This window comes from Dendrobates tinctorius, unplaced genomic scaffold, assembly GCF_039654945.1.
Source record: "Dendrobates tinctorius isolate UK_male_01 unplaced genomic scaffold, ASM3965494v1 ptg000158l, whole genome shotgun sequence".
NCBI classification, from domain to species: Eukaryota; Metazoa; Chordata; class Amphibia; order Anura; family Dendrobatidae; genus Dendrobates; species Dendrobates tinctorius.
Window position 1 is genome coordinate 5,148,690 of NW_027361825.1, and position 14,936 is coordinate 5,163,625.

The following is a 14,936-nucleotide window of genomic DNA, read 5'->3' on the forward strand; positions in this document are numbered from 1 at the left end:
GGGGGGGTACGGTCATACCTGCGACACGTCTTACATCCACTCAAGTCGGAGTAAGATGCATTAGATTTATAAAGTCTTATGCCCCTTAAGTTTGCATCATCTGTCCGTGCTTCCACTTCCCTCACTTCTAGAAAATTGTGCTAAGTCTGCACATTTTTGGAACTTTTCCTCTAAAAAGTAACAAAATAAAGCAGCAGTGGTCTTACCATCTCCTTGTACTCCATGTGTGGTGCTGGCCTGTGCCCAGGTCTTTACCGCGGCGGCGGCTGGTTGGGGGGGCTGGAGAGAAGAATGGGAGAAATCATTAGGGTAAGACAGAAATATTATGTACAGACGGTAAAGTAGATCTGCCGGCTACAACGTTCACTACACACTGCCGTACAGTCAGATGCACCTGTCCACGTCACCGATCACAGGCTGCAGCATAGCCAGGTGACCGCAGACATCACAGCAACCGAAGCAGAGACAGCTCTACATACTCAGGGGTTGACGTGTGAGATGATGAAGCATCTGCTGCTGCGTTACCTCTTGTGGAACTGGGGGGCGCTTCGGTTGGTTTGATGCAGGCGTCTGTGAAGCCAGCGGTGGCTGCGACTCCGGCTGCGCTGCTGGAGAGACATCGGTACTGAGGGAGATGAGAAAGAAAGCAGATGAGGAATTAGTGAGAATCAGAGCATTACAGCTGCTCCGCAGACAAGCACGACGCCCACCGGCGCTCAGCGCACAAGCACGACGCCCACCGGCGCTCAGCGCACAAGCACGACGCCCACCGGCGCTCAGCACAAAATCACAACGTCACCGCTGCAGATAAAGTGCTATCGATAACAGTCTACACTAAACAGACACAGACAGCTCTGGGGTAGAGTAATAATGGCAGGTGTAGGAGATGCCCTCCTAGCGTGGTGTCTGGGTCTTCCGCACTTTTACCTAGGTCACATCTATCTTAACATTCAATCACTAGTGTCACAGCCGCTTGCTCACCTCTTTGGCTCTGGTGTATCCTGCTTGCTTGCCCATCCTGATCCGTCTTTGGGAACTAATGAGACATTTGGGTCATTCCCTTTGTTTTCTGCTTTCAGGCTTGGTAGGTTGGCTGGGGGGGGCATGCGCCTGGCAATGGCAACTTTACCGAGACTTTGCAGGCCATGGCGGGCTGTGACTGATGAAGAAAGGACAGTGTTAGGATTTCACAGTTTCTGTAACGCAGTTGCCCCCAGAGCAGAGCACCCTTACCTGCTGGTTTCTGCACCTCTAAGGACTTGCCCTTGTATGTATCAAACAGGTTGAGGGACGAGTACTTCTTGCCATCCTTCGCTTTTGCAGTCTGCCCCGGCCGCTCTGACATTGCGGGGGAAGCTCATTGAGTACGATCTGAAAGTGCAAAACCAAAAGGATTGAGACCACTGGTGTAATGTGCGACGGGCAGCAGCGTTCCTACCTCCAAACCATAACCCTGGGATCTCAGCGGCGGTGGGTATGTCTGTAGCGCAGCAGGAGACATGACCTATGCACAGACCACTGCTTGAGACTAGAGATGAGCGACTTTGCCTTTTTTTTTTAGGGTCGAGTCGGGTTTCATGAACCCGACTTTCTCAAAAGTCGAACGAAATCGGCCGCCTATCGGGAAAAGTCAAAGGTCCGACTGAAACATGAAACCCAATGCAAGTCAATGGGGAAGCAAAGTCGGCAGGGAGTGGAGGACAGTAAACACACCTACATGCCGGACCGCTTTTTTAAAAGTACGCGACATTTCTCTCTCTCTCTCTCCCCCCCGGACGCTGCGCATATCATCTCATTGCCCACAGTGTACGTCCTTGCTCAGTGGCTGAAAAAAGTCTCGTACAAGCATTCTGGGAAATCTGACTTTGGCGCTCGTTTTGCCGACCGCATGGCTGACTTCACGCTGTGGTCGGGTTTCGGTCGGCGAAACCCTACTTTGCCATAAGTCGGCGACTTATGAATTGGCCGACCTGTTTCGCTCAACTACTTGAGATGGCTCCAGCATCATTTCACGGTATCGGTTCACAGCCGGGATCAGGTTACCCGTTTCAGGGGGTGTCAGCATAGAAACCTGGGGGGGCCGTCCACCTTCACCCACAGGAAACATTATGCGGGAGGTCTCCTTATATTAGAAGATCGAAAACATAACCCCAGAAATTAACCAGTTATTGGTCGGTGATGCAAGATGTCTCAGATCCGAGGTCAAAGACCTGCAACTAACTACAACTCCTGCCGTTGTCAGGGCATGCTGGGAGCTGTAGTTTTACAGGCAGCTGTCCCCTGCTCTATATTTCTTGGGAGTTTAAGGGGTTATTCCCATCAACGAAAGTCACCATCACACGCAAGAGCGGCCAGAATAAATACTGGGACATCGTGGTCCCAAGAAGAAGGTTCTGAAATGCTCCGAGAGATTCCCCAAGCGGTGGTCCAAGTGGGCGGCACACCACCGGGCTGCAGGAAACCGACAAGTGATGAATTCAGCTGCCACCGACAGTTCCATGAAGAGTGAGCAGAGTGGTGGCATGCAGGCACGGTCACGATCCCTCCGTAGGGCGTCTCATAGCCGCATCCTCAAGATGATTCAGGTTACAGCAGTCAGATGTTCCTTCCTCCTGGACTCCCGTCAGAGCTGGTCCTGTCCGGCTCCCCAGCATAGGCTCATCGGTCTCGCTGTCCAGGTGGCTTGGTTAATCCTAGTCACTTTTACCATGGAGATGATGGTGTGAACGCCATATTTGTGCCTTCACCCCATACATGGCTTCTAAGGACGCGGCAGATGCAGAATGAAGCCACGGACTAGAAAGTTGGGGGGGGGGGGGTTGGTCGGCGATAACGCCTCCATATGCCACCTGCTGACTATTTAGTAGCCACTCACACACTCATGGGCCTTCGGGAACCAGTGAGTGAATGTGGCCAAGACACCAATATAAAACCGGTGCCAATCTTACCCTGATGAGTCTTTTCCTGAAATGGTGAGTAAACGTTATTTGCTGGAATCTTTCTTACCATTTTTCGGGGGGGGGGGGGGGGCGGGGTTGGCATTTGTAAGCTTTATTTCCCAAGTCCATCAATCAAAGAGTAACACGGCGCCACTCACCGGGCCATGGCCGATCTCAGATACTGCAGCGCTCACCTAGCCCGGCTCGGCTTCTGCTGCCAGTGGGGCGTACATGAAGGGTTTTTTAAATGTCGACTTAAGAGTTTCACAGGCACTGTATAAATATTCTGTCCCCCAACAAGAAAAGTCCAGAGATGGAGCGAGACCCTCGCTGTCATGAAACCCCGGGGGACTTTTCATTTTTGTGCTCGTTTCCATTTCTACCCTTCTTCCAAGAGTGAGGACGTTTTTTTTTATTTTTCCAACTCCCAGAACTTTAATTTTTCCCAGAGGCGACTTGTCGTTATGATTGACACAGGTCACTTTACTGGCTAATGTAGTGAAAAAAAAAAAACGGAGAAAAAATGTCAAATACAGTGAAAAAAAAACCCCACAACTCTGTTATTGTTTTTACAGCGTTCGTGGTGTGAACAGAAGGGTCCGGGTCAGTGCGATTAAGGCAACAAAAAAAAAATGATTTTTTTCTTTTTTTTACCATTAGAGAACACAGACTGATTTAAAGGGAACCTGTTGCTGGGAAAATCCTTTTTTTTTCCCCTGCAGATATAGGGTTAGTCTGCAGGTAAGTAACGTCACAATGCGGCCTGGCCGCAGAAATGAAAGTGCGGCTACTGGGGGAAAATGAACTAGCTTTCTCCCAGCAGCTGCTGGCTCTGTCACTGCTCACACATGCGCTGCAGAACCACCTGTCCATCACAGTCCTGGGGTGGGCACGGCACTTGATATTTTCTTACAGGAATGAAGGCAAATTCCGTCATAAAACCATCTGCAGAAATTTCAACCTTGGACAAAATTGTAAAAAAAACATCCAACAACTGGCAGTGACGGCCTGAAATCTCCAGCTGGAAGAGGAAAGCAGGAGAGCGGGACGGGGGCAGGAGGGGATTTTGTTGGGCAGTACGTGCTTTTTATTTTAGGAGCACGGGGGGGGGGGGGGCAGGTGAGAGGTGGGATTGTGTGGGGGGAAGGTTCGGGGGGGGGGGTAGGGAAAGAGCATCCTCAACCCTCACACGTCTTCAGTCGCCGCCCCCCCACCCCGTGCCTCCAAGGTCAACAGACGCCACCTCCCCCCCCCCCCCCGTCCATAGCGAGCCACAGTGTTCTTTCCGTCCCCCAAATCACCATCCGGTGCCCCTTCACAGCCTGGTCCACTCTTCGGAGCTTTTACTAAACACTTGTAGCCCCACAATAGCTGCATTGCACCATTCCTCAATAGCTTTTCCAGGAAATGTGACAACTTGTCGTTACCAATCCTTTTATAAAGCTGTTATTTATTATCTGACATTTCCCAGAGGAATAACAGAGGGGTGGCACACTGCACCGTAATCCAGGCTCCAGAACAATTATTTCATGGGAAGCACAGGCCTTTATTATGGGGGACACATACGGGGGGGCTGGAGCCTCTGCTTAGAGCGAGGACCGATCCACCCCACATGATAAATCCTCCCCAGTTCTCAGGACTCTAGTGACGCTCCTCTGTTATTCCTCCTGGATATGCAGACAACAGGGCGGTACCGATCCCTGGTCAAGGAGATGTGTCTATGATGCCGTCCAATGAGAGCGGTGACACCCAAGTCGATGCATTTCCAGGAGGAGTAACAGAGGGGCGACACTTCTCTAAAAGAGCGAAAAATCACAGAAGACCCAGTAATGGCTGCGCCGCTAAGGACCACCCAGACACATCATTGGCTGCTACCAGAGACAATAGCAGGCTGGACTGTAATGGAGACCACGAAGCAATAACGCATCTACACCGCCTGCCACCAGCAGAACAGCAGTAGGGAAGAAGAAAAGGGGAAATACAGCAAAGTGCCGTAAAGCGAGCTGCTGCCGATACTCGTCAGTGACCCAGGGGAGGGCGTCACCACGGCAGGAAATGGCCGGGTACCAGTGATGGAGATGATGGGGAGGTCAGGGAGCCAGGACAAGGATGCAGGTGACAAGCGGAAAACAAAATGGCGACACTACGTCTCTTATGACTAGAAACAGCAGCACTGGCCCTGGCGGAGGCCACCGCGGCCACTATCCCGGACCCCATACCCACCTGGGCTCGACGCGCCGGGTGAGGGGGTTCCGATGAGCGGGTGTTCGGGATGGGGAAAGGCAGCCGGGAGAAGGATGGCGGCGGATTGTCTTTTCCCCCCCTGTTTGCCTTGTAGCTCGATGGGGGAGGGGGACTAATGACAAGATGGAGGAAGGAGGCCCGCAGACCGTTGGGGGCGACGTCACAAGCATTCCAGGGCCTCTGATTGGTCGTGGGCGGTATTTGCGCAACATTTAGTGCTGATTGGTCAAAAATCAAAGGCAGGTCTAGAACGTAAATTACTCGTCGGCCAATTACACGGAGGCTCAGCTCTTCTCAGCCAATCAACATTATTGTTGTCATTAAACGTGTTACTGCTCACACAGAGGCTTGGAACGCAAATCATAATCCTTGTCTGTGGTGATGCTGACGCGGCCATGTTTGTATGTCCCCCACGAACAGTAGAGCAGCTGAAGTATAGGCAGAGCATCTGTGATGTGCAGGGACTTTCTGTTTTTATAGTGTGGGGCTTAGCACGGCCTCATCTGCTTCAGAACCTCTTTTTATTAGGTTTGGTACAATAACTGACTGAAAAAAAAATAAAATAAGCAGCAACAAATCTCCAGAGTAGGAAGTGTCACAGGTCGCATCTTCTGCAATCCCAGAATATTGCTCCTTGTTATTTGTTGGTCACAGTATTGGCTCAGATGCTTGGTGGTTACAGTAGTGGCATAAATGCTTGGTGGTTACAGTATTGTCTCACATACTTGGTGGTTACAGTATTGTCTCACATACTTGGTGGTTACAGTATTGGCTTAGATGCTTGGTGGTACAGTATTGGCTCAGATGCTTGATGGTTACAGTAGGGGCATAAATGCTTGGTGGTTACAGTATTGTCTCACATACTTGGTGGTTACACTATTGGCTTAGATGCTTGGTGGTTACAGTATCGACTCGGATGCTTGATGGTACAGTATTTGCTCAGATGCTTGATGGTTACAGTATTGGCTTAGATGCTTGGTAGCTACAGTATTGGCTCAGATGTCTGATGGCTACAGTATTGGCTCACTTACTTGGTGGTTACAGTATTGGCTTAGATGCTTGGTAGCTACAGTATTGGCTCAGATGTCTGATGGCTACAGTATTGGCTCAGGTGTCTGATGGCTACAGTATTGGCTCACTTGGTGGTTACAGTATTGGCTTAGATGCTTGGTGGTTACAGTATTGACTCAAATGCTTGATAGTTACAGTATTGGCTTAGATGCTTGATGGTTACAGTATTGGCTTAGATGCTTGGTGTTTACAGTATTGGCTTAGATGCTTGGTGGTTACAGTATTGACTCAGATGCTTGATGGTTACAGTATTGGCTTAGATGCTTGGTAGCTACAGTATTGGCTCAGGTGTCTGATGGCTGCAGTATTGGCTCACTTGGTGGTTACAGTAGTGGAATAAATGCTTGGTGGTTACAGTATTGTCTCACATACTTAGTTACAGTACTGGCTTAGATGCTTGATGGTACAGTATTGGCTCAGATGCTTGATGGTTACAGTATTGGCTTAGATGCTTCATGGTTACAGTATTGGCTTAGATGCTTGGTGGTTACAGTATTGACTCAGATATTTGATGGTTACAGTTATGGCTTAGATGCTTGGTAGCTACAGTATTGGCTCATGTGTCTGATGGCTACAGTATTGGCTCACTTGGTGGTTACAGTATTGGCTTAGATGCTTGGTGGTTACAGTATTGACTCAAATGCTTGATAGTTACAGTATTGGCTTAGATGCTTGATGGTTACAGTATTGGCTTAGATGCTTGGTGTTTACAGTATTGGCTCATGCTTGATGGGTACAGTAGTGGCTCAGATGTTTGGTTACAGTATTGGCTCAGATGCTTGATGGTTACAGTATTGGCTTAGATGTATGATGGTTACAGTATTGGCTTAGATGCTTACAGTATTGGCTCAGTTGCTTGGTGCTTACAGTATTAGCTCAGTTGCTTGGTGGTTACAGTATTGGCTTAGATGCATGATGGTTTCAGTGTTGGCTTAGATGCTTGATGGTTACAGTATTGGCTCAGATGCTTGGTGGTTAGAGTATTGGCTCAGATACTTGATGGTTACTGTCATGAAAATATGAACCATTTTCCAGGGGTTCGAGTTCACCTACAGAACTTTCCACTGCATCTACTGGGATACACATGCTGCTCTTCCCCCCCATTAGGTTGTACAGTACACACAAGCTGCAGAGTCCAACTCCTCATCTCCTTGCCATCACTGTGTAATTCTATCTCACTCTTTCCCCCCTCCCTCAGGAATGTGTTTATGCTCAGGTCACTCAGCCGTGTACAAGAGCACACTGTTTTGGGAATCTGTTTGTCCCTCTAAACTAGTATATATTATCGCAGACTAGGCGTGGAAGTAGGAAACCTATATTTTGGGATCTACATCATGAAAGCTATCCACAGTGACGTTTTCCGGCTTATGCGCGCCTCAGGAACTGAGAAAAGGGTTCCTGCCTTCCCCTAGCCAGCAGATCGTTCTTGCTTGGTATAATAAGAAAATTGGCAGTCCTGCCGTCACCCTACGAGCCTCACGGCCAGAGTTATGATTCTCATAAGGGTTTAGTAACTTCTGAAAAGGGGAGTGCATTCCATAGCTCAGCCCACCCCGTGAAGTCATCCAGGGGGAACACCCTTAGTTTTGGGCCAAAGGTATAATGCTCAGAGGCCCAGACAAAGGGGGGTCATTTGCCCTGGGTGCCAGCTAAGAGACAACTGTGCCGATGAACCACTTTCCCTTGGGGAAGGCGCCCCTTTCCCTCATCCACATGGCGTGTCATTGACTGACATATGTAAATATATTCTTTTAATCCATGTTATTTTGTAATTGCCTGTACATATTGTAATTGTCTCATTTGTAACATCTTTTTATATTTTTGTAAACACTGCCTATCTTTTCTGAAGTAAATCTATAAAAATTTACTAGCTTCGTTTTCCTTGCTCTAAACGTACCACCACGTCCTCTGGGCTAAATTCACACTGTTGGGTTGGCTACTGACCCGATATTCATTTTAATATCAGAACTAGGAGCTGGTGGCAGCAAAGTGTGTCCTGGGGTATTTGGGGAGACTCTGGCAGTGACGGACGGAGGTTATTATGTGTGTATTACCCGCCTGAGACTGGGGACATACCGCCCTCCCTGCAGAGTACCCAATAGCCAGTACACGACCAGGCAACCCTTCTGACGACTGGTTATCCTAGGTGTAGTTCCCTTACTGAGAGAGAGAGGCAATTCCAAACCAGGAACTGAAGGTGGGATCGTGAAATTGGATCCCTGACAGTATTGGCTCAGATACTCAATGGTTACAGTATTGTCTCAGATGCGTGATGCTCAGATGCTTGATGGTTACAGTAGTGGCTCAGATGCTTGATGGTTACAGTATTGGCTCAGATACTCGATAGTTACAGTATTGGTTTAGATTCCTGATGGTTACAGTATTGGCTCAGATGCTTGATGGTTACCGTAGTGGCTCAGATGCTTGGTTACAGTATTGACTCAGATACTTGATGGTTGCAGTATTAGCTCAGATGCAGCACAGAAGTCACATTTTGTGTCCACACATGTATTCAACCTCCGCCCCCACAACATCAAGAAGGAGTCATGTAGTAACTTCAGTACCTTTTATATGACAATATTTCTGCTTATTTTCACCTATGTTCTTTGTTTTGGTGATTTTTCTTGTCGGTAGCATTGTGACTCACATGGTAACTTTATGGATAGTTCTCAGAAATTTATTGGGGACAAGCCACATCCCTCCATCGCCCCTCGGACTACAAGCGATGGTGGTTTAATGACTGTAAAGTACATCACCACATAGAGCAAAGTAAAGGCTGTGAATCAGACACCATGTAATGATGGGTATATACATAAATACAGGGCTGTGCAAAAGTTTTAGGTGTTGAAAAAATTCTGCAAAATAAGAAATTTTCAGTAATAGTAGTGTTAATTGTTTATTTTATCAATTTGTCACGTTCACACAGTTATTGAAGGATCTCGGCAGAAGGTTTTATCAAATATCTCTGCGAACTGACCCCAGATCTTCTGTTTATGAGGCTGGTGTGGATTCTTCTGTCATGTGATCCCAGAGCGAATGGTTGATATGAGACCAGGGCTCTACGTGGCTGGATCATCACTTCCAGGACTCCTCGTTTTATACGACATTGGCTGGATGTTTTGGGTCATTTTCCGGAGAATAATACAGAAACAGCATCAGCATTTCTTAGGTTATATCGTGTATTGCAGCACTCCCTCATTTATTCAGCCTTAGAGTGGTACCCAGTGGCGGCAGCCCACATAGCTTCTGTGGGGCATGGGACCCGGAGGGCCCTCCGCCCATCATCGTAAGTTCAACTGTATTGGCTTCCTGAATACCCATACAGTTGAAGTTAATGATGAAAGAGGGTGCCAGGTGACGCTTCCTCCTCCATTATTCTTCCTCGGCGTCTGATGTCTCAGCGCAGCGGGCACAATGACGTCACTACATGACGCCCACTGTGCTGAGATGTACAGGTGCTCAGAATGCTCGCTGTCGAGACCGGAGCAGCGGGGGAATGAGGAGGAAAGGTGAGTATTAATCACTGAGTACATTGTGGTGGCCATAATGCTGTATAGAGGACTATGGGGAGTACACTATACTGCATAGACTATGCATTGTACTATGGGGAGGCATTGTGCTATATGGAGGACTGTGTGGAGTGTATTATATTGTATGGAGGACTATGGGGAGTGCATTATACTGTATGGAGGACTGATGGGAGTGCATTATACTGTATGGAGGTGCAGGGCTGCCACCAGAAATTTCAGGGCCCCATATTGACAAAATTACGGACCCTTTGAACCTTTCACAGTCGCACCGTCCACTCTTGGAAGAACTACACTTCTGCACTAATCACATATTAGCAGTTTCCATCGAACATCAGATCACATGCATAGCCAGCAGCTTCTGTTTTTGGTGAAAATATTTTATAGCCACCACAACGACAAAGCAGACTCTTTTGGCCGGACCCTACTCTACTCTAACCTATTAAATGTTTCTTAAAATATCTATTTTTAGTTTTTTTCTGTAAGGGAATGAGTCACGTACATTGTTTAAAATGACCATTAATACAACTGTCATGAACCATGGGGTTTTTAGTTGCCCCCAGTTTGTCAGGGATTTATTATATACCACTTTCCAGTTCCGGTTTAGGAACTTGCAGCTCTCTGGCGCCCACCTTACCCTCAGGTCACTCAGGGAACTACACCTAGGGTAAGTAGTCGTTAGAAAGGCTGCCTTGCTGTGTACTGGCTATTGGACACTCTGCAGTGAGGGTGGTATGTATATCCCCAGTCTTAGGCAGGAAATACACATGTAAAACCTCCGTTCCGTGACTGCATGAATCTCCCAAATACACCAGAACACACTTTGCTGCTACCAGCTCCTCGTTCTACATTAAAATCAATACCAGGTCAGGAGCCAACCCCCATGGTAGCGTAGTTTTAGCATGGGGAAGTGGCAGTACGTTTATAGAGCAAGGAAAACAAAACTAGTAAATTTTTTAGATTTACTCCAGAAAATGTAGGCAATGTTTACAAAAATATAAAAGATGTTACAAATGAGACAAGTTACAGTATATACAGGCAATTACAAAATAAAAATGGATTAAAAGATGAACTTACATTTATCAGTCAGTGGCACGCCATGTGGAGGAGGGGGGAGGGGTCCTAAAGGCAAAGATTCAGGCTAAGTACCCACGTTGCAGAAATGCTGCGCAAATTTCCGCAACATTTCCGCACTCCCACCGCGGGTAAAACGCATGCGAATCCGCATGCGTTTTTCCGGCGAAAAACAAGCGTTTTGGAAGTGTTTTTCGCTTGTGGAATGCTTGCGCATTCCAAGTGATTAGCATTGCTTGGAAATGTGATAGATAGGATGTTAAAATAATAAAAATATATATATATATTGTTATTCTCACCTTCTGACGGCCCCCTATTGCTCTGCAGCGCTCCCGGCATCTTCCGGTCCCCGTAATGCTTTGCGCGAAGGACCTGAGATGACGTCACGCTCGCGAGAGCGCGACGTCATCAGCGGTCCTTTGCGCAAAGCATTACTGGGAGCGTGGTGAGAGGCAGGAAGGATTTTGGGGGTCGCTGGAGGGTGATTATATTTCTATTTTTTATTTTGTTTTTTACAGGATTATGGTACCCAGGGCCTGGAGGAGAGAGTCTCCTCTCCTCTAGGCCCTGGGTACCATCCGCACATGATCCGCTTACTTTGCGCTTGGTGGGCATAGCCATATGCGGAAAGTAAGCGGATCAATACATTCCTATGAGTGCGGAATCGACGCGATTCCGCAAAAAGAATGGGCATGCTGTGGATTTTTCCGCTATGCGATTTCGCAGCGGAAAAATCCGCAGCATTAGCACATCATTGCGGAATCCCATAGGATTGCATGGGATGCGTTTTCTTTGTGTTTTTGCAGCGATTCCGCAGCGGAAAACCGCCGCGAAAGCGCAAAAAAAACACGTGTGCACACAGCCTCAGTCCACAGCATGGATGGTAAATAGCTGTCCTCCCCCAGGTACTGAACACCCTGCAAAATGGCTGTTCCTGTTTTATCGTTGGCTCATAAACTTAGCGACTGCCCCTGTCTTGGATACGCCCCTTTTGGAAAGTTATGAAAAACCTTCTATTGGTCATAACTCTTGGGGGGAAGCTCGTAGAGGGATGACGGAAGTATTATATGTCTGCTTACAAAATCATCTTGCATTTGAGACAAAACCTCATATCTCTAGGTATTATGGGGAAGCATATACCCGTTTCTGAGTTTCTGGTGAGCAAGGAGATCGCAAAACACTGTGGTGAATAGCTTTGATCAAGCATATTCCAAATATATACTGTCAAGAACACCGCACTGCACTTGCTCACTGAGCCAGTGCACGTGTCCTGAGTAAGACAAACTGCTCAAAGATACCTGTGGAGCGGGGCAGCAGCGGTGAAGATGCGTGCTTCAGACAAACAGGACCTGAAGCACGTGACTGCTGAGGGCGTGGCCTAAGCTCCAGAGAACAAGGAGCTGAAGGAAAACTCCAAGCAGGGTAACTACGGGACAAAGTTACCAAAGGGCATAGATAGGGACGTAAACCAGATCAGGCCGGGGTCAAAGCACGAGATAGCACGACAGTACCAAAGGATTAGACAAAACGGACTTCGAGATGTAGCAGGAGTCAGAAACCAGAGAAGCAGATACAGAGTACAGAATCAAAAGGCAAACTCACAACGGGGGACAGAACCAGGTCAGAACCATAGAAGCAAGCTAGAAGACAGGCACAAGGCACAGGCACACAGGGGTCACCACACTCAGCCAAGGGCAAAAGTAAAACTGACGGGGATTGGAGCTTCAGAGGGCTATAAGAGGCTCTCCCCGAACCAAAGAGAGGCCACAATAATTAACCCCAGGTGTGCAGGTCAAAGCCTTCACTGGGCTCAAGACATTAACCCCTGGCGTACAGTTCAAAAACCTGCAGTGGGATCATGACAGTACCCCCCTCTCAACGGGGGGGCCGCTGGACCCCCAGGCTTCCCTGGGTATTTGGCATGGAAAGCCCGAACCAGGCGATCTGCATGTACCGAGTGAACAGGGACCCATGAGCGATCCTCCGGTCCATATCCCTTGCAGTGGACCAGGTACTGCAAGGAGCGTCTCACCCGCCAAAAGTCCACAGTATGTCCAACCTCATACTCCAAGTGACCCTCCACCCACACTGGAGGAACAACAGACTCTGAGTCCTCCTTGACAGACCCCACGGGTTTCAACAGAGATTTATGGAACACAGTGGATATTTTTAAGGAGGTGGAGAGATGCAACCTATATGCAACTGGGTTGACTATCTCCACAATCTCGTATGGACCAATGAATTTTGGTCCCAATTTAGCTGATGGTACCTTCAAGTTGATGTTACGTGTGGAAAGCCAAACCTTCTCCCCCACCTGAAACATGTGTCCTGGGGCTCTCTATTTGTCAGCAAAATATTTATACCTCCCCTGGGCCTGAGAGATATTACGCTGGACTTCAGCCCAGAGGTTTTTTAACCATTGAACGGATCCCTCCGCCCCTGGACAACCGGAATCCAACCGTGAAAACTCCCCAAAATGAGGATTAAACCCATAATTGATCATGACTGGAGACATGTTGGTGGATTGACTCACCCGGTTGTTAAAAGCGACCGGGTAACACTTGACACTAATCCTCCTGTCTGGCGGAGGTCAGACACTTGAGAATCTGTTCAAGGGATTGGTGCGTTCCCTCTGACCATTACTCTCCAGGTGATATGCCAACGAGAAGGAGAGTGAGATGCCTAATTTTTAACAGAATGCCCTCCAAAATTTGGCCACAAACTGCACACCTCTGTCAGACACAACATTCAGGGGTACCCCATGCAATCGGACCACATGCAGCACAAACAACCTTGACAATGTTTCTGTTGAGGGTAATGCTGCCAAGGGAATGAAATGGGCCTGTTTCGAAAACCTGTCCACCACCACCCAGATCACGGTATTGCCCCTGGAAGGTCGAAGACCGGTAATAAAGTCCATGGAGAGATGAGTCCATGCCCTATCAGGAACCGGTAAAGGTATGAGTTCCCCAGCCGGCCGGTTATGCAAGCTTTTGGAACGGGCACAAACTCCACAAGCGGAAATTAATTTCTTGACATCAGACCCAAGTGAAGGCCACCAAAAAACCCTGGCTACTGCCTCTCTAGTAGCTGTGATACCGGGATGAGCACTCAGCCTAGACTCGTGAAACTCCTGCAGAAGTCTAGGCCGCAATAAATCTGGAACCATCAATTTATCCCCTGGCCTGGCCGCCGGAGCTAGGAACTGAGCCCTCAAAATTTCTTGTTCCAACTCTGACAAGGCCCCCGCCACTACCACTCCTGGGCGAAGAATGGAGGGCAGCGGCTCGCGGGGAGACACCGGTTCAAAACTTCTGGACAGGGCATCTGCTTTAACATTTTTGGACCCCGGTCGAAAAGTAATGGAGAATTAAAATTGTGAAAAAAAAAGTGACCAACGGGCTTTTCTAGGAGTAAGCCTCTTAGCAGATTCAAGGTATGCCATATTTTTGTGATCCGTGATAACAGTGGGTGAGTGTTAGGAGTCAGATTTCTGCCCTTACTATGCAGGAATCTAGACCCTCACATTCTGCAGTCTCCTGCTCATTGTCTACTGCAGAAGATATTGCAGAGCAGATTGCCTTACAGCAACTCTCTCCAGAGGCTAAGTCCTTCTTTCCGTCTTCTGAGCATGCTCGTGAAACGAGTTCTCATTGGTGTTCGGAAGTAAGGTGCTCAGGTCCTGCTCCTAATTCCATTGGTTCAGCTCAGAGTTCTGGAGACTTCCGGAAGGTCCCTTTTGCTATAAAAAGTGCGCATGGCTGTTCCGCCATGCGCTAGTATAGTCATACTTGCTGCTGTGTGTTTGTTGATGGATGCATGATCTGGTGAATGACTCATTTGAAACCCCATTCCTATGATATTACGATTGTGTGAGGGAATGAGTTATAGCCAGTATTAGCGCCAGCGCGCCATTGCTCCACAAGCACACCTGCTAGTGTCTACATCGCGCTTGCTTTTACTGCGGTGTTACCCTGCGGCATTCTCCATGCCCCGCTGCTGTAGCAGCGTTAGTGTGCATTCGCGGTTGCAACGCTGTTCACAAGTATTTACTGTAGGTTTATATGGATGTAGTGCCGTC

At 48.2% G+C, this 14,936-nt stretch overlaps 1 protein-coding gene and 1 gene segment (V, D, J or C); one reads left to right on the plus strand and one right to left on the minus strand.

Annotated features, from left to right (window-relative positions):
• PRRC2A (proline rich coiled-coil 2A) overlaps window positions 1-5,322 on the minus strand; it is a 54,174-nt gene extending 48,852 nt beyond the window's left edge. For both annotated transcript variants that reach the window (XM_073548821.1, XM_073548820.1), the window contains exons 1-5: window positions 5,163-5,322; window positions 1,234-1,371; window positions 982-1,159; window positions 526-625; window positions 207-279 (exon numbers count right to left, since the gene is read on the minus strand). In XM_073548821.1, the coding sequence (XP_073404922.1) occupies window positions 207-279; window positions 526-625; window positions 982-1,159; window positions 1,234-1,345 (463 nt within the window). In that variant the 5' untranslated portion in view covers window positions 1,346-1,371; window positions 5,163-5,322. The remainder of the gene's footprint in view (window positions 1-206; window positions 280-525; window positions 626-981; window positions 1,160-1,233; window positions 1,372-5,162) is intronic.
• The window catches only part of LOC141051796 (T cell receptor alpha variable 36/delta variable 7-like), an 85,966-nt gene continuing 75,780 nt past the window's right edge, over window positions 4,751-14,936 (plus strand). The window contains exon 1 of the V gene segment in view: window positions 4,751-5,054.